This window comes from Anguilla anguilla, chromosome 11 (genome assembly GCF_013347855.1).
Source record: "Anguilla anguilla isolate fAngAng1 chromosome 11, fAngAng1.pri, whole genome shotgun sequence".
NCBI lineage: Eukaryota > Metazoa > Chordata > Actinopteri > Anguilliformes > Anguillidae > Anguilla > Anguilla anguilla.
The window spans coordinates 13684075-13702437 of NC_049211.1; the positions used below are offsets into that span (position 1 = coordinate 13684075).

General features: G+C 39.3%; 2 protein-coding genes across 3 annotated transcripts; both read right to left on the minus strand.

Moving 5' to 3' along the window:
• Positions 1-417: 417 nt before the first annotated feature.
• On the minus strand, positions 418-13500 carry slc17a9b (solute carrier family 17 member 9b). Its single transcript, XM_035382533.1, has 13 exons — positions 12591-13500; positions 10956-11153; positions 8704-8843; positions 7805-7904; positions 7548-7678; positions 7120-7216; positions 6302-6398; positions 5507-5594; positions 5366-5400; positions 5021-5136; positions 4514-4569; positions 4040-4069; positions 418-3626 (listed from the first exon to the last, which is right to left on the minus strand). The coding sequence occupies exons 1-13, from the start codon at positions 12719-12721 to the stop codon at positions 3451-3453; spliced, it is 1395 nt and encodes a 464-aa protein (XP_035238424.1). The 5' UTR covers positions 12722-13500; the 3' UTR covers positions 418-3450.
• Positions 13501-13659: 159 nt separating this feature from the next.
• Positions 13660-18166, minus strand: gid8b (GID complex subunit 8 homolog b (S. cerevisiae)). 2 transcript variants are annotated; one of them, XM_035382534.1, is made up of 5 exons: positions 18059-18166; positions 17193-17320; positions 16831-17027; positions 16370-16567; positions 13660-14634 (listed from the first exon to the last, which is right to left on the minus strand). In XM_035382534.1, exons 2-5 carry the CDS (start codon positions 17308-17310, stop codon positions 14461-14463), a joined length of 687 nt encoding a protein of 228 aa, XP_035238425.1. In that variant the 5' UTR covers positions 17311-17320; positions 18059-18166; the 3' UTR covers positions 13660-14460. The 2 variants fall into 2 exon arrangements, with proteins under 2 accessions (XP_035238425.1, XP_035238426.1); XM_035382535.1 differs by lacking the exon at positions 18059-18166 and adding an exon at positions 17796-17916.
• Positions 18167-18363: the final 197 nt, after the last annotated feature.

The window sequence follows — 18363 nt, forward strand, 5'->3', positions numbered from 1 at the left end:
TCTTGCACTGTGCTGCCCCCATCTGACTATTTAATGGCAGTACAAAAAGGCAAAATCATATTAATTTTATTATACCCATTATCATAACAAAATTAATACATAACACAAATGACTTGTAATTGGATATACCGTACCCACATTACATAATTACAATAATAATAATAATAATAATTGCAGAAGAAAATTGGATCAACATTTTCACACTAGTTTGTCATTATACTGAGTGTACTGTAGGAAGCTACCTAGGATAAATGTTGCTACCTGACAGTAACAGTACAGCAGTGTAAAATCCTACCCTTGTAACTAGCCATGAACTAGCTATACTACCCAAGACCTGCTAAAGCCAGAGTAAAAGAATAATGCTGATACTTTAGTTGCAATTTAAGTGGTCAAAAAGTTGGACACAACATTTCTTCATTTTTAAACCATTGATAAAATATATTTTTATTTAAATTTCAACAAAATATGCTTATAAATACAATTCATTTTCCAAAGCAAAAAAGAATACTGCATTACTTAAATATTTTAGAAATCTATTTGCTTTCTGTATTGTACATACATGTTTTTGTTGAAAAATAATGCCTTCTAAAATGTAATATGAGTTGGTGGTTTACAGTCCTTCATCTCTGGTTATTTGCTGTTCACAGTTAAGTTACACTTCTTTGAGAAGAAGTGTATCTCCGAATTCTTGCCGAATTCAATAAAACTGGAACTAAACTGGACCATTTACACACCCAAAAAAAGAAAAAAGTTGTAGCACTGGCTGTGTGGTAATGCAATGATATGTAGAATATTCCTAAAGTTATGCAAAATGTATTTAATGTATACTTGCACTCATAGGAGTGAGTCTAGACATACATACATTTTCAAAAAAGGATACATTACAATTTTTGTACATTTGTACGTTGATTGCTTCTTATATAAATGTGACCTATGCGAGAGTACAGTAATTTTGGAGATCAGTAACATTCACCAGTTCTAGGAACTGAAGGACTGTGTAACCGAGGGTCCACCAATATTTGTCATTTGACCTACAGTATAGCATAATGTCTGTGATGAGCTGTACCTTAAGATGCGTAAAACACAAGGACCTTAATTAAAGAGGGGTAGGCCAGATTATCATGTGCCCTTCTTTCTAGGAAGCTGCTCTCTGCTCCATGACATACTATACAGTGGATGGAGGTGTGCATCACACAGTTCAGTGGAGCATCTCGGAGAATCAAACTAGAGATTTACTCTCTCGTTCAGAACCCCCATATTTTCATTTTGTTTTGTTTGATATGAGAACCGCTGTTGTTTTTTATTTCATAGTCTAAACATTTCATTTCATCATGTACAGGCAATAGTGCAGCTCCTTCCTCTAGATGGTGCTAGGCCACATGGGTAATCTGGCTCATCCCTTTCAAAAGGGTCACTGAGAAACAGAAGACTGCTCCAGTACCTTTGCATATCCATACACTCAGTTTGCACAACATCTCTGCAGCTGTTTCTTAATGGCACAATTAATCTCAATGAAACTAATGACTTTACAAATGTCTTAAATTGTGCTAAACTGAATGCTACATGGTTTGTAAATTGACCAAAATAATAAAGCGAAAGAACATAGCCTAGTTTTAGCAACAGATTTTAAGCAGAATGTGGAATGCACACAAGTTCAGTGTGTGACTGAACAAGAGTAGTACTCAGTTCAAGCTAAATTCATTGAGTGGGAAATCCTCTACACTCTTTGTGAAATTTAAATAAACGCGTGATTTTAAATAAATTCTCAGGATTGCTAAAATGATTCGTTTTTCTAAATCATAGCTCTAAAAATATAAATAATAACAATAATAAATGATGCAAAAGTAATAATATATTCATTTGGCAAAAGATGTAATGTCATATTCAATATTTGGTTTCACATAAAAGAACCCAACTGAGCCCCTTTGTAGAATAAAGCTAAATAACACTGTACATTCATACCAATGTTCAATCCAGAGCAGACTGCAGTCTTAGTCACAAACCCTGCTTAAACAGCCTGGAAGCTGGAAACAAAATAGTCTTGCACATTAGGATAAATTAAATGCTCAAAGGCTGTATTTGATATGCTTAGAAACTACGGCATCCCAAATGGACAAGTGCTTCGCTGCTTTTCAGGATCACAGCTGCTTCCAGCACAGATCAAGAATTCATTCTGAATTTGGGTCTATTATGACCCTTGCACACATTCAACTAAGGATTTAAATGATAAATGTCTGGTCTTGCAATTGTATGTCTACAATTCTGAACCCACAAGAAATACGTGCTGCTAAGAGCAAGGAAATCCGATGTGTGTCGCACACACATTAGATTAACTAAACTAATCCAAGCTCAAGCTGCCCAAGCGTTTTTAAGGCCAGAAGGTGGCGGCCGTGCCAATGTTGGCAAACATAGACTCAGAAGAGTGTTTCCTGCCCTGGCAAATAGCTGCCTTCCACACTGAGGACGTAATGTCTCCAGACCAGCACAAGAGGCACATTCACTTCATTTGGGCCACACCCTCTCCAGCTACTGCTCTCACACCATGTGATCAATTTCCATTAAGGGGTCACTTTCACAGTAAACATTTTAAACACCAACCAATCATCCAAAGGATGAGAGCAGACAAGCCTTCTGTATTTGATTAAATAAAAACATGCAATTTGAGAAAAAAAACAAAACAAAAAAAACATTGCTATCAAGGTATCTGGCATACATCATGCATCTTTCGCAAAAAAAAGAAAAGGCTTTGGTCTTGTAACTACTTTTTAGACAACAGCAACACTGTATTCACTGAATTGGAGAAAACGGGCATTCTGTGAGATCTGTGGTGAATCTCTGAAGAGCATGAGAAACTGAACTGAAACAGTGTTTGCTAAGGAGAGGATGGCAGGTGAATTCTACAGCAAGTCAGCATAAGTACAAGGCAATTAGTCATTTTTAATTAGATGCCACTCAAAGTTGGCCAGGTCTGGGGAAGCCACAGCCCCACCTGCAGAGACAGCCCTGCAGGTGTGAAATGAAGCGCATGCCTTGTTGCATCTCCACACAACAAGCAGCGCTCACCAGTGTAAACCCAAAGCTTTCAGAATAACAATCTCCATCAGAATAACAATCTCCTCCTCATACGGAGGCAAAAGCGCACACAAGCAGGAAAGTTCTACATTTTCCCCATCTCCCAACCATTAAAAAAACCGTATGAAAATAACTGCAGCAAAAGCTGCAAGCTTTACAAGTAGTACCAGCCCCCATCTTACTTTGCACATCTGAGTAACCCACATAAACAAAATTAATGAGAAAAAAACGAAAGAATCATACGTAGTTGAGATGAAGTTGGTCGTACAGAATCTGTGAAGGATACGTTCTCCATTTCCTCCCCCTTGGTTAACGGGTCAGAAGATGAGAAAGCTCACAGAACCTATGGATCCCACGGGCAATGTGCCCATCGTGTGCTCAGATGTGAATGTTGTGATGCTTGGACTTGACCTCAATGTCGACACGCCGGGCCTCAGCGAACAAGAGGAAGGTGCAGAGCCCCAGGAGGTTGACCACTGATATGAGGGCGAACACCGACGCCCAGGAGCCAGTCGCTTCAATCAAGTGTCCAGAGAAGTACACCATGATAACTCCTGCACAACACACGTATGCACAAGCACAGATCAGCAACACGGCGCGGTGCAAACTGCTTCGCTTACGCCCTGCAATGTAAACATGCAGATCTCTCGTATGGTAATTTGATAAGAAAGTTCCGTTTTCATACTGCGTCAAACTGCACACAACTGCCAGATGGACGCTGCAATACTTACAGCTATAAAGAACAGTTTAACAATAAAGTACAGCTTTATTGCAACATCTGGTTGATGAAACATAGGTCAACTCAAATTTAAAGATCTGCATGACAAAATGAAACACAGAAGTGATTGTAGAGTCTCAAGCTTAAGATAAACCTAAGATAAAGTTCATTTTTATTAAAATTTTTTTATTTTTTTACAGCTTCGTAAACAAGACTAATGAGCACTTAAACGAACATAACACTTCTTACCTGTGAATGCTCCACATGTATTCATAACCCCTAAAAGGCAAAATAAAAAAATATTTAAATAGCACTGAAGCTCTAAAATATAACTCACAATTTCCCTCACCATAAGCAAGTTCTAAAGCTCCAGTGTGCAAACTTCAGACAAAAGACCTCATGAACTTATGCGCAACTACAAATGTTAACTGTATGTTAAATGTAGGAAATTTTAAATGCAAACTGTATTCAAATAGCTGTAGCGTTTAAGCCTTGTACACGTTATATTAATATACCCACATTTTAGTGGCAAGAATAAAATAAAACAAATATGGGCAGGACACTTGTGTACAGACAGGATATGATTATGGGCAGTTCCCGTGACATCGATAACAAACAGGAGAGTTAAACAATTGTCTGTACTTGAATACAAAAAGGATTCAAATATTGTTCACCCATCTTTCACCCAACGTGTGTAAGCACTCTAGAGTTGATGGCCCTTACCAAACAGAGCTCCAGCACAAGATGGGGCCAGGTCCTGGACATTCACAGAAACCCCGCTAGTAGGGAAGACCACAGGGGAATCAGTATGGGGATGTTAGCATCCAATTAAAATGGAGATCACGCTACATTAGGGCTCTTCAATTATTTTTCCTTTAGGGCCTCAGATTTGAAACATCAGATATGCCCTCGATACAACATGAAAACCACATGTAACCTTTCAAGTAACAGCTTGTGATCTTAAAGCCTTTTCAATATTTAAAACACAAACCATATCTACCCTCTCCAAAAGAGTCATTTCAGAAAATCTTGAAAACCATCTTTCATTGACACATCAGAAAAGGTAAGTTTGTAAGGCATGTTATCTGTGCTGTACAGAGGCCTATGCTGTAGGTAGAAGACGTGTAGTTAGAACTGCTCAAGGACTGCTCTGAAAATGAATCCTTTCTATTCATTCCTCTGGAACTACAGCAGAGCAGCACTGGTGAACAGAGAGAAGAGTGCAGGTACCTGTGGCTGAAGGTGGAGAGGCCCATGGTCGCTGACACAAAGGCCACAGCCATGGGGAAGGTGGTGGTGCCACACAAGGACAGGGTGAAGATACTAGACACACCCATTGAGAAGAACTGGGCAGGATGAGAACACAAAGACAGAGAACTGATTCATGGCCAGACTCTAAGTGGTCATCATGTTCCTGAACTGACCAAATGAGTCAGGATGAGAGAGGATGACTCCATAACGCTGCTAATGCCCTGTTGTCATCTGAAACACCATAATGACCTAGCATTCAAAGACATGCAAGCCCTTCTGGATAGGCAGTCCTGTTGACTAAAACACCAGTGACCCTGCACTTACCTGCATCAGCTTCCTGACTGAGGCTGTGTCAAACCCTGGAAAGGAGAGGGTTAATGTGTGAGCCATGCCGTTCAGACAAAACAACACACTCAACCATTCACTGTTAATGAGCTACGCTGGAAAGTGGGTGAACTCCCTTGCCTTGGCCAATGAGGTGATCCGAGAGACAGCCGCTGAAGAGGGAGGAGGGGATGGCAACGAACCAGGGGATGACGTTGAACACCCAGCCCTGTGGGACAACCCCACACAGATCAGAGTGAAAGAGTAAAAGAGTTTTTTAAAAATATAACCACTGCAATGTGTTCAATGTTCCCTGCATTCACTGGAGATTAAAATGACAGTAATTCCATCTATCTTCATACCTGAGGCCACAGTCAATTAGCCACAAATGAGCACAGTGAATCAGCACACAGTCAATTCAGGCTAAAGTCATCTGCTTTCTGTTACCCCTCTTCTAAGGCATCTTATTCCTTCTTCATGTAATTCAATTTGTGCAGCCAGTAGCTGTAATGGCCTCAATAGGCCACGTCTGTGAGTGATCTGGCCCACTGCAGAGCAGGGTGTAGAAGGACAGGACCCTCTACACACTACACAGTAATTGTGGCGTCCTCTGCTGGCAGTTATGTGGCTGACACTAGTGCTTTCTGCAAAGTTCAACAAATTCTCCATACAACTGCAAAATTTATTTTCTGTCTTTGCTTCCAAATATGAATAGTTTACAATCTACTACACCTTAATTTTAACTAAAAGCTTCAACTAAAAGCTGTCTCTTTGAGGAGAGTTCACAAACTTGAAAAGGAGACCTTTCCTATTACATTTCCTATTAATGCCCCATTACAATTAGAATCCAGTGACATCTTTGTATGAAGCTACTCCTGTCAGACCTCTAACTGCAAAATCACAGCTTAAGGTTTTTAGCAAGTGATTGAATGTTACCTTGGCATCAGGAAATGTATCTTTGAAGTAAGTTGGCAGCCATGACAACAGAGTGAAAAAGGTACTGGCTGTGCAAAGGTGGGTAATGATCACAGCACTGGTAAAAAAAAAAAGAAAAAAAAGAGAATTAAAGACAAATGAGGAGGCAGGCCTTTGACCATGACAGCATAAATAAAAAACAAACTGCTGATGGTGTGCCGAGGGCTGGCTCCTGCCCAAGGACATCCAAAACACCAAAGTTCCCTCCTACAGCAAACAAAGATCATTATACTGAACTTGATTCATTACCACTCAACTGAATTCACCACTAAAAATTGCATTGCGAATTGCAAAATTGCATCTCGCAGTTGAATACAGCACTTGAGCTGGTAAAGTAAATCTGATTCTGTTCAGCAGACATTTCAGATTATGGTGTTCTCCCAATGGCAGGAGAACCCTGCAACTCATTTAATGTGTTTCTGGCCTTGTGTAAATATTGAAATGCATGGAAGATTATGAAAAGTCAATTTCAGTATAAAAGAAAAATAAAACTACAGATAACTCCAGTCCTCAAGGGTGAAAATTGAATTTTCAATTTCACATAAATAATGCACTAACTGAGGGTGGGCCACCATTCACCTCTGAGGTAGAATTATACTCAAAAGTCATCATCCTGTTCTGTTGCCAGTGTAACTGCACAATATACATGTCATTATACCACCTATTCATTAAACTCAGAAAATCTTTCCATTACGCAAACTCATTCACTACCTCACTCACTCGCACAAACACACAGACACACGCACACACAGAGCACACTGTCTTTGCTCTTATCTTACCACACAGCTGGTTGCTTGAACAAGCGTAGCCAGTGTCTCTTCGACAGCTTCGACTGTGCGCCAGCACTACCTAATGACTCTAATGTGATGATAGGACCTGGAGATTCAAGCACAACAAACACGGAGCCTTTAAAACAAAATTATTTTGTATTTTTTTTTTCGTATTTCAAATGAGTTATGTAAGAAGTGAGAAAAGAACCACATAAAACACTGATGCTATAACATATGCTGATTCATTGGTATAATCTCTTGGGCCTCCAATTGTATAAAAATATTATAAAAAAGCATTATGGGATGAAGAAACAAAAATGTTTCAGTACTGGACACTCTTAATTATATGCATTAATTTAAACAGTAATTTTGGAAAGGAGGATTAAGAAGTCAACAGTCGTAAAGAAAATTCAACAGTCGTAAAAGCACAAGCCTACCTTCTCCTTTTAATAGATACTTCCACATGCAGTAGGCCCAAAGCACAGACAGCAGACCTGACACGTAAAAGACACTCTCCCACCCATAGAGATCCAGCATCAGGGAGCCTATACCCCCAATCACCAAGGTTCTGAGAGCAAAGACAGAAAATAAGCATTTCACTGTATTTTACTTTTTATTTTTGTTTTGGACTGACATTTGAACGAATGTATATTATCAAACAGTTGGTCTGTAACAGTCAGCCGGACCAACTCACCCCAGGTAAGAGCCACTTCCTACTGTGCTCATCAGAAATCCTCTTTCACTCTCAATAACCTTCTGCGAGCAAAGACTGGCCAGTGAAGGGTAGTGAACACCTGAGACAAAAGCAAAAAGCTCAAAAATGTAAACTTACATTTGAAATTCTGCATGGTGTACATCCAGGAATGCAAAACCAGTTAGGCTAGTTTCCCTAACTGTCACTGCAGATCTAATTTTGTTCAAGGCCTGAGGGGTATTTCACACAGCAGGATTACTGAGATAGTTGGACAACTGCACTGCATAAAACGCAGAACAGCTCTTTTTTACTTCAGTCCATGTTCAAATTTTTGGAGGGTTCCGGGTTTTACTCCGGGTGGAGTTATCCAGATTACTCCAGTAAACCTGCTTTGCAAAATATCCCCCTGTCTGACATAATCCTTTCAGTGTAGAGGTGGAACTACAGGCTAGAGCAAGCTGGAACAAAACCAGGCTCACTGGTTAAAAAGCCATCCAATGCTATCGCATCAGGTTTTCTCCAAACAAACTAAAAAGTATATGCTACTTCTATCCTTCCAACTTTATGCACTGTGATGAAGGACACCACTGTGCACCACTATCGACTCCATGTTCATCTCAATGTACAGTGTTGACGGAAGCAACAAAGATATATAGTAAACTCTACATATAACTTATCTTTGAGAAGGCCAAAACCAAAAACATAAGCTCAACTGACAGGGATCAACTTGACAAAAAGACAGCAGAAAACCAGATAATATGTCAGCCTAATTGCACCTGTTCATTTAAAATCTACAATTGAATGGCTACTCATACCTCCCCTTGACATCTGACTGAGTACCCACAGCTCCCCTCTCCTCTATACCTGTAGCCCCTGTGCCCTGCTGGCTGCCATCTCACCTTGCAGTAGTCCCACAAGGAACCTGGCCAGCGTCATGGAAACTATGGGCTGGGAGCAGAGGTGAGCCAGAATGGGGGTAAAGGCTGTCATAGCACCCCAGGCAGCGGCAGAGAGGAGGAGGACCTTCTCTCCACCCACCCTGGAACAGGTCAGGAAACCTTTATTCAGCCATTTCAAAACCTCACAGTCCAATGGTAAGAAATAAAGCAACGCCTACGCTTCAGACTGCAGTGTTTCATTCCATTGGGGACTGTACAAAATCCCAGGCATCCTAACTTTTGTTACTTATTTTTTCTCTGTAAAATAGTCTAGAAAACAGAATTGCGACTGAGTTACATATGGCCAGAAAAAAAAAAAATAAATAAATATTGACATCATAGGATTTCTTCTGAGATCGCATTCTCTTATAACTGGATACTGAAGCACATTTAATCCTTTCTGCAATCAAGGACATTCGTTTCCATTTAATTTCTTGTAGTTTGTAAAAAAACAAATGTACCACTTTACCCCCAGTTATACACTTTTAACACTGCTGATGACAGGACAAGAAAATTTCTATTGTGAAACATGACACAACCAGAGCAGATCATACTGCATATGCCAGGTGCAGTCATACCTCTTTAAAGCCAATAAAAAAATGATAGGGGCACATTTTGGAAGCACAACCCTATGCAGGGCTGACTATAGCCGCGTTTCCACCAAAATTACCCGGAACTTTCAGTCCCAGGAACTACTTTACCAGGAACTAAAAGGTTCCTTCAGCCAATGGTTGTCTGCGTTTCCACCGGGGTCTAAAGTACCGCGAAGATTAGGCAAATTAGCCCACTGACGTTGTCGTCGGTCCATCTGTCATATAATTTCTTTTGTAACGCCATACTACCACCGAAGTAGCCTACATTATTTTCTAATAACCGGGACAGCCCGAGGGGGTTTATTCCACTTATATACAACGGGTTACCAACAATGACTATATATGGTTACTTTTGTATTTATTGATTTTCATATATCCTCTCAAACACATTCATTAACAGCAGAAAACATGCACACGTTGTAAACAATTTGCTGTTTTATTACTTTCTCGTCGTCAATTCCATATAGGCTAATCGCAAAATGACAAGAATAGAACGAAAACTCGGACTTGCGTGAAAATGTAAATTAGTAGTGGTACCCCCACCGTTTGCTTTCCTTCGAAGTTACTGCTAGCCGAGCAGCGAAGTGTGCCCTCCAGATGGGAACCATGCACCATAAATGAGTCCATAGTCTTCCTGGTCTTTTCGTGGAATTGAAAAATGGCAGTAAAATTGAGTAAAATTACGGCAGTCTGAAAAAGCTAAAGGGAAGATTACTAGAATTAACCTGTTATTTTACCCGGATAAAAAGTGCGGAAGGTGATTTCCAGTTTGCTTGTACTGTATCACCAATGTTAATTATGCAGAACTACCGCATACCTCACATAACTGTATCAAACGTTTGAGTCAATTACAACGGGCTAACAAAGAAAATCCGGAAGAAAATATTCAGCAACCGAATTAATCCGTTTGAATGTTTTGGTAGCCTACGTAATATGCTGTCCCAGCACGAATGTTTAGCATTTTATAAAACGAATACTAAAGCAAGAAAAGAACAGAAGAGCACACGTTATAATTCCAAGACGTTGACAGGCTATAACCAAAAGTAGGCTACTGCGCCGCATAACATACAAGTTTGATTTGAAGTTATTATGAAAATTAATTGGTTTGCCGCTGCATATTTTCAAACATGGCGGGTAATGGCGGAAAATAAATACAACACAAATGCTACGAGTACTCGACCAATCAGAAATGTTCAGCGCTGCAAGCTCCACCCAAAAGGTTCCTGTACTTTCGGAAAGTACTACCCCCCGAGCAGGAACGTTTTGGGGGGTAAAACAAAGCCCCCAGAACTACATTTAGACCCTAGTTCCTGCGGTGGAAACGCACTGAGTTCCTCAAAAGGTTCCTAGTTCCGGGGTATAGTTCCTGCGGTGGAAACGCGGCTTATAATATTTTTATTTAGTGTTATATAGCCTAAACAATAAATAGTAATTATAACGTCATACTCTTGCAGAAACATCCACGTGTCCTGGAATGCTTAGTCACGTATAAACCGCAACAACACACAACAAAAATACACTTTTTGCTGAACCTGAGAAGATTTCGATGAGAAGGTTAGGTTCCACACTCTTGAGGGAAGAGCTTAACAGAGGATGCAAGAGTGAGTCTTTTAGCCTCACCTGTCACTGACATAGCCCCCAAGGACCTGGGTAAAGCAGTAGCCCCAGAAGAAGCTGCCCAGCACCATGCCCGACTCGCTCTTGCTCCATTTGAACTGGTCCGCCATGTTGACAGCGCAGATCGGCATGGCGACCCGAGCACAGTACAGCAGGCAGGTCCCGAACAAGAGAACCACCGTCCATATCCGCGCTGCTGGTCTAGAAAAAGAGAGTACAATATGTCAGTACTCTGAGCTCCACAAATCAGAAAATGCAAGCAGCCTGGTTAAAATCCTCATCAATATGAAACACATGGGATATTATACAAGCCGCAATACTGGGATGGTTCAATTAAAGTTCACCAAGGGTGAAAAATCAAATCAGTCAGTCAGCAAACAGTGAATGGTCATTACAAGGCTTTTATACTAATTCCTTGGCAAATCAAGCTTTCCCCTAGACTTGATTTTTTAAGAAGACACATATAGTAAAGAAAATATACAATAGCTGACCCATAGTTTATTCATAAAGCAATTCATACATAATCGTAATTAATACTACGAAGACATCTTAATTATTAAGACTTGTAAAATCCCTCTTACACAGGTAATACAGATTTTGCAGTAATACAAGTGATGCTCAAGTTCAGTAGGCCTTTTTTGTGGGTTTATGGATGATTTGTATGTATTAATGTGTGCAGAATTGCGTAACAGGCTTCATGTGATGGTCATTACAACAATTGCATAACTTCATCAACTTTCAGAATTAGATAGGCCTATTTCAATTATGTTCACGTCAGCAAACGTCACTTCATAGCTACCTGTCCTTAAAAAATAAATCCTTCGGACACACGTAACGTTACATAGCTGCACATTTACTGATTTAGATCAACTGACAGAAGTGCTAGTTGTTATCGTTCCTCAAATATTCATTCAATTCCTGTAGTGGGGTACGGGAAATACAAGCAAATTACCTAAATCATATATGCTATAATATTACAGGAGTTGGTAGGTAGCAAGTTGGTAGGAGATTTCCTACTCTATAGGTACGTTTAAAAACGTGTTGGCGTTACTGTACCTACCAGTATAACGCGATATCCATTTTTATTTGTGGATCACAGCTACAGTAGAAAACTCTCTGGTCACAGAGTTGAGTGCTAAAGAGTACTCAACTAGCAAACGTCAGCCAATATAGGCTGAATAACTATTTCCTTCTACGAATAATCGTTGTGATTATTTTTTAGCTAGTTGTGTGGTTAAATGGTAAAGCCATGTTATCTCATATGGAAAATATTAGCAAGTACATATGGTTTGACAATATTTATTATAATGAAATTTAACGAAGAAACGTTATTGCCTAGCGAATATAACCTCTAGAATAGGCTTTATGTTTAACGTGGCAACGAATGATGTAAGCTAGATGCTGACCGTCTCCCTGTATAAAATAAAAAGAGACTTGCTACCGAGCTGTTATTGAGCAACTTACCCTAATTACCATCAAAGTTGGGGTGGCTAGCTGCGCGTAGGAGCCAAGTGCTGTAGATATAATCGCTTTGCATCCTGATAACACTAACCATCAGAGCATTGTTGTGTTATACAAGAAAAAGGCATTGAATTAACGATAGCTAGCTAGCTAGCTAACGTAATTAACTTTGCTTACCTCGACCAGTTCGAATTGGATTCTCCCCACTTCTTCTGAGATCCAAGTGCACCAAAATTGTCTGGGGGGTTATCTTTGAGATTTGCCAAATCCAGATTGGAGTTCTTTCCATGTTTTTGTAAAATTGCCATTCAATGAGAAGTGCTTCTGTTTGCGATCAGTTAACCCTTCAGGCTAAAATTCAGCAGTTCGAGGACGTCTTGTGGATGATATTGATGATTTGTTCTCTAGGCCATACAGTATCATATCTTTTCAGCTAAATGGCTAACGTTAGCTAGCTACACCTTCTGCGGTTCAGGTAAAGCAAGCATGGGCGTATAGCCTATACTACAAACAGTCAACTTCAAGCCTGTATTTTCCTGGTACTGGGAGTGTTGATCCACGTGTCAGTTTTTTTCAGCCACGCAGTTCTTCCTGCCAACGTTAGGTTAAATCAGGAAGTCAAATAATTTAGCCGCTTCAAAAACACGAGCGAGACAGAAAAGGTACGTCTTACACCACCTTGTATTGCCTTATGAAAGATGAAAATTTAATTCACCATGTCTGTGCAAGGTAATTACTGTCCTGGCAAAATATTCGCTACTGATTCTGCAATAATAGCGAGCAAACTAACGTCAAGATGTAGACTATTGTCAAGAGAACGAATACCGTTGGAAACAAATGATGTATCCATAACCTTCGGAATCCTTCGTCTATAAAGGATGCACAATATCTTTCCTTTAATCGCAACAAGCTTGCAACGTCGGTCAGACTCAAAACCTGCTTCTCTTCTGTCCTTCCACTGCAGAGGAATGCCATTAATGCTTGCGATTAGTCCGAAGTGTCTGGTTCCATGCTTACCTAGAGGTTACCTGCTTGAAATATATGCGGAGGCACCCTGTGGCACAAAAGTCTGCAGTCATGTCTGTAGCCAACAATAATGTATAATAAATAAATAAATCTCAGTCCTCGTGATAACTTTAAATAAAACTTGCCTACTTCTGTATTCCGTGGATACACGTCTAATTAAAAGTAGCATGACAGTTCTAACAAATTGCTTTAAATAATCTCCACACATACTTTTTTTGTCAAAAGTACCCTTTATTTCATACCTGTAAATCTGCCAGGAAAAAAAAAAACCTTAATTACTGTAGCTGTTTGTCTTTACATTCTCAGCAATCACATTGTCTATAGACTTTATATTTGAAAGTTAATAAACGGCTGTATAAAACAATTTAAAAACAAATATTGCAAAGCACTGACAACTTATGAACATTCACAGGGTATAAGCAGTTCCACTGTACCCCTCATAACAAATATTACAAAAAGATTAATTCTGCATGCTTTTGTTCAGCAAAAAGCTAACTTGATTATGTGAGGTCAAAGTTGAACAAATGGCATAATTTTGCCCTCCCCACCATGCTTTTTTGACCAATGTGAGAGACTAAAGCTACTGCCATTCACATCACATGACACATTGATCCTACAGAGGCAGAATAATGAAAGCATAACTAATGTAGTACCCCTAACCACAGGGTCTAATTTAAGCTTAAAATACTCCATAGTGTTTTTGCATATTTTCATCCTTACCCTTTTCCAGCCGACATGAAATTGGTAGCAAAGTTACACTGCGAAACAATTATAATACAAAAAGTGAAGTTACTATTGAGTCATCTATAAATATAATAAACAGTAGTTTTAATTAGTAAAACCTCCTGTCTTCACTTAAAAATTCAACCATAGGCCTACAATTTTACACAACAAAGGAATTAAAATCTCTCTTAAGCAACAAAACATATGTATGTATATGGTTCAGTCCCCGACTGATTATAAATAGGAAGAAAGGTGTCCTTATGGTTGTCCCCACAGTGCACTTGTACCAGTCTTCAGATCATTTAGGATCCTCAATCGTTCCCTTGCTGAGGTCAGTCATTTTAGGGTACTTGACTTTCTTCTGGTCAAGTTCATTTTGAGCCCACAGTAGCAGTTTAAGCAGTTTTGCAAGTTTCGGCGTAGACTCTCTGTTTTCATAATCTAGCACAGCCTGGTTCACCTCACTCCAAACCTAGAGGAAAGAAAATAAATCAAGTATGTGCATAATAGTACATACCATCACCAGTAAGGTAAGACTGAAGCTGTAGATCATGACCAGATGTCTGAGTCTGTGGAAATATGCAACTAGGGGGGGTTATATCCTAAGCATGATATATGTTTAAAGAACCAAACAACTTCTGGTAGTTCATACTTGTCATGACATGCCACGTACTTACCATAAAGATAAAAAGTAGTACATTTTAATACTTTTTAAAGGTCTCAAGAAAAATACATTACAATTAGAAATTCACAAGGTTATTCATTTCAGTGGTGATCATCTTTCCAGCAATGTTTATGAAAATTCAATAAATTTGTTAATCCCAATAGTGCCTGGTATATTTCTCAAAAGCCACAAGTTAATGTGAGCTAGAAGTAAGAAAACAAAATATGTACGTAAAAACAAGGCTACAGTTAAACTCTTTGTAGAGCATGGCAATTTGCCTTTGAACAAGGTGCTCAAAAAATGTATTAAACTTTCTCCAATTAATAACTGTATAAACGTACATGTGTTCAGAGTAACCTGTGTCAGGCCCAACTGTGTTTGTTAAGCAATACAAACGTACACTATACTTTACATTCACTGTGCACAGACATGCATACACAGGAATAAATTACGCAAAATTTATTACAAATGCAGTCCTAGAACATCCCAAAATCTGTTTGAGATTTTTACACAACACTTCACAACCTTTGTGTTGTCTAACATTTAATTGATGCAAGTCTTTATTTGGAACAATTTGTCTGACATCCCTACCCATGTAAAATACTTCTAAATGTGAATGAACACACTGCATTCTTAAGCCAAACAAGTTTGGTGTAATATCCATCAATAGGTGGCGCAATAGCAAACACATGGTCACAACTCCTAAACCAGCTGCCCGAATAAGTTGATATTTTATATGCTTCATGTTGGTCAAAGGTCCTATACAAGTCTACATAAACAAGTTGATTGCTTAAACAAGATGGCCACCTTCAGGCAATGAATTATCAGCAGTCCTTATACTCACTTAGCTATCATGGACCACACAGATGTGCAGTATTGGATTTCCATAATTTTGAATTTAATGAGAAACCTTAAAAATCTACCTCCTCCTAGACGGTTGACCAATTTGCACAAAATTTGGTATACAGCATCTATTCAAGAAGATCTAAAATCCCAGCATAATAAAAGTTTCTGTGTTAAAGTACATGGCCGCAGTAAGCAAATGAATTTTGTAGGTGTGGCCTCTTGATAAAATGAGTTCTAACTTGTGAAGGAACTACCCAATGAATGCAATACTTAATAAATGGCATCGACTGGCCATTAGGCATAAGTCTGCAAAGTTTGGTGTAATTCCATCAATAGTGTGCGCTATAACAAACAAATGATAATAACTTCTAAAGTCTACAAGGAACATGCTCAAAAAATATGGCCACCATAAGCCAATCAAATTTCAGCCATATGCTGCTTGGACCCCATGATTGCCATTCCTGATTTCATTTTGACTTTGCTGTTTCCTAACACTTTTAAAAAATGCCTCAGGTACTTGGTTAAATACCCACTAGGAAATAATCACATAACCCTAAAGGACTTATACCCTCATATTAAATAACTTTTTAAAACAAAAACTTTTCAGTACTTATATTCCTGTATTAAGTGCACAGTATTAGACTTAACCAAATTGTGTCACTCCCCCAGCCTTTGTTCCATGCTTGTTTTCTATCACCTTCTGTCTCTGCATCATGTTGAGCAGGTCTCCAAAGGGCGATTCCTCAGGGTTGTCGAAGGCCAGCAGTGCTAGCGTGCGCTCCATTTCTGTCAGGCATTCTCGGCTCTCCTCCCCCTGCTCCGCCAGCTGCGTCTGCGCAAACTCAAGCGCTGCTTCTGTCTCCCGCAGTCGGATCAGCTCGATCAGGTGCTGCTGCTGCAGGGTGGAGGGAAAAGAGGAAGAGTGTGGAGGGAGAGGAGGAGGGGAACATGGATGCCAGTGAGAAATAAAGAAGGGAATGAGGAAAGAGGTAAACAGCAATGGTGGAAGAATGGGAAGTGGAGGAGGTATAGAAAGAAATTTCAAAAAGGACAAAATAAAGAATACACTTCTTGATTAGGGTGCAGTGTGTGTGCCATTTTGTTTTTCAAAAGCCATTTTTAGGGAGTCATTAAGGAGCCAGAGCTACCAGCCTTCACCTGCAGATGGAAGTAAAGATAACGATTTGTATCCAGCAGTTCTGGGTGGAGGCTGTTGATTAGGGCAATGGCCTCCTGAATCTGCCCTTTAAGAATCATCTCCCGGATCTTTATTCTCTCGTCCAGTGAGTCAAGGTCCACACTGGGTTCAATTCCCGATTCCATTCTGAATTTTTCTGCAGCTTCTTTAAAACCTTCTGAAAATGTAAAACACACAGCAAACTTGAGGCTTCTCGGGTTAGACTGTTTAGTAAAAAAAACAAAAAACAATAATAATATATATATTATAATTATTATTATTATTATTTAAAAAACACAGAGAAGTCCATGTTCATTTGTAATTCTGAAAAATATTTAGCTACCTGTCACCAGATAATTCATGATGAGTCGGTTCATGTCAGCTCTCTGTATATGCACATTATTGAGCTTGTCCATCCACTCATCTTTCGTGATGTCCTCCGGCTTTTCGGCATAACTCATAATGAATAGTCTGCGAAGAAATTGGATAAAACATCGGTCGTGTTTTTCTAGTAGCAGTTACCGAACATCTAACTACGCATGCCAACTCTGGCAGGTCAATATAGCTATAGCTAGTTTGTTGTCAACCCGTATGCGAAGGCAAGATGGCTAACATCATCAGCCAATGAGATACATCGTCAAGTACTGTGTGGACGTCCGCCTGCCTAGTTAATAGACAACGTTGTCATTCACCAATTTGCTGGCTTCAAACGTAACTTTGATCACCTTTGGTTGACTTTACCTGGAACTAGCTAGTTAGCGGTTTGCCTGCCAAGCTAATTCCAGGTAGAAATTAAGTAAGGGTTAGCAAGTTACGTTAAAGCCAGTTAATTTACTTGGTGTTTCGCTAGTTACAACAAACTTTACTTAATGGTTCGTTGCATATAGCTGGCTAAATACAATTTAACGGCGAATGAAATTCTATAGCATAGATAAACGTTACATACCTCACTGAAGCGTTTCACATGATCAACCAAAACATTGCAACCTGATCATACAACATTAGCTAGCTCACGTTAGCTGACTGGCTGCAGGCTGCTGCTACATTTGCTAGCTAGCAACCCATAACAACAAAGATAGCAAGCCACCTAGTTATACCTGGATACATTTGATGACAACAGCTAGATTTAAAATATAAGTGTGTTAAGCATATGGGAATATTTCTCTTAATTAACGTTTTTAATCAACTATACAATTACAAAAGAGATACCTGAAAATACTTGGTCTTCTACAGCATCTATCAGTACAGGGCCGCAATAGGGACAATCTCGCGAGACCCTTCTTTCTGAACTGAACGACATTTCACTGGAGTTTCAAGATGATTGGCTAGGAAATGACGCGATATGACCAATGCTTTTTATGTTACTTTCCTCGGCAGTACTATGATTGAGATGTACAGTATACAGTATTAAAACTACAGAATTGTATGTGAGATAAACGCGTGTTTTCGTGTGTTTATTTTTAATTTTTTAAATGTACAACTACTGTCTAATTCAATAATACTTTTGGAGAAAG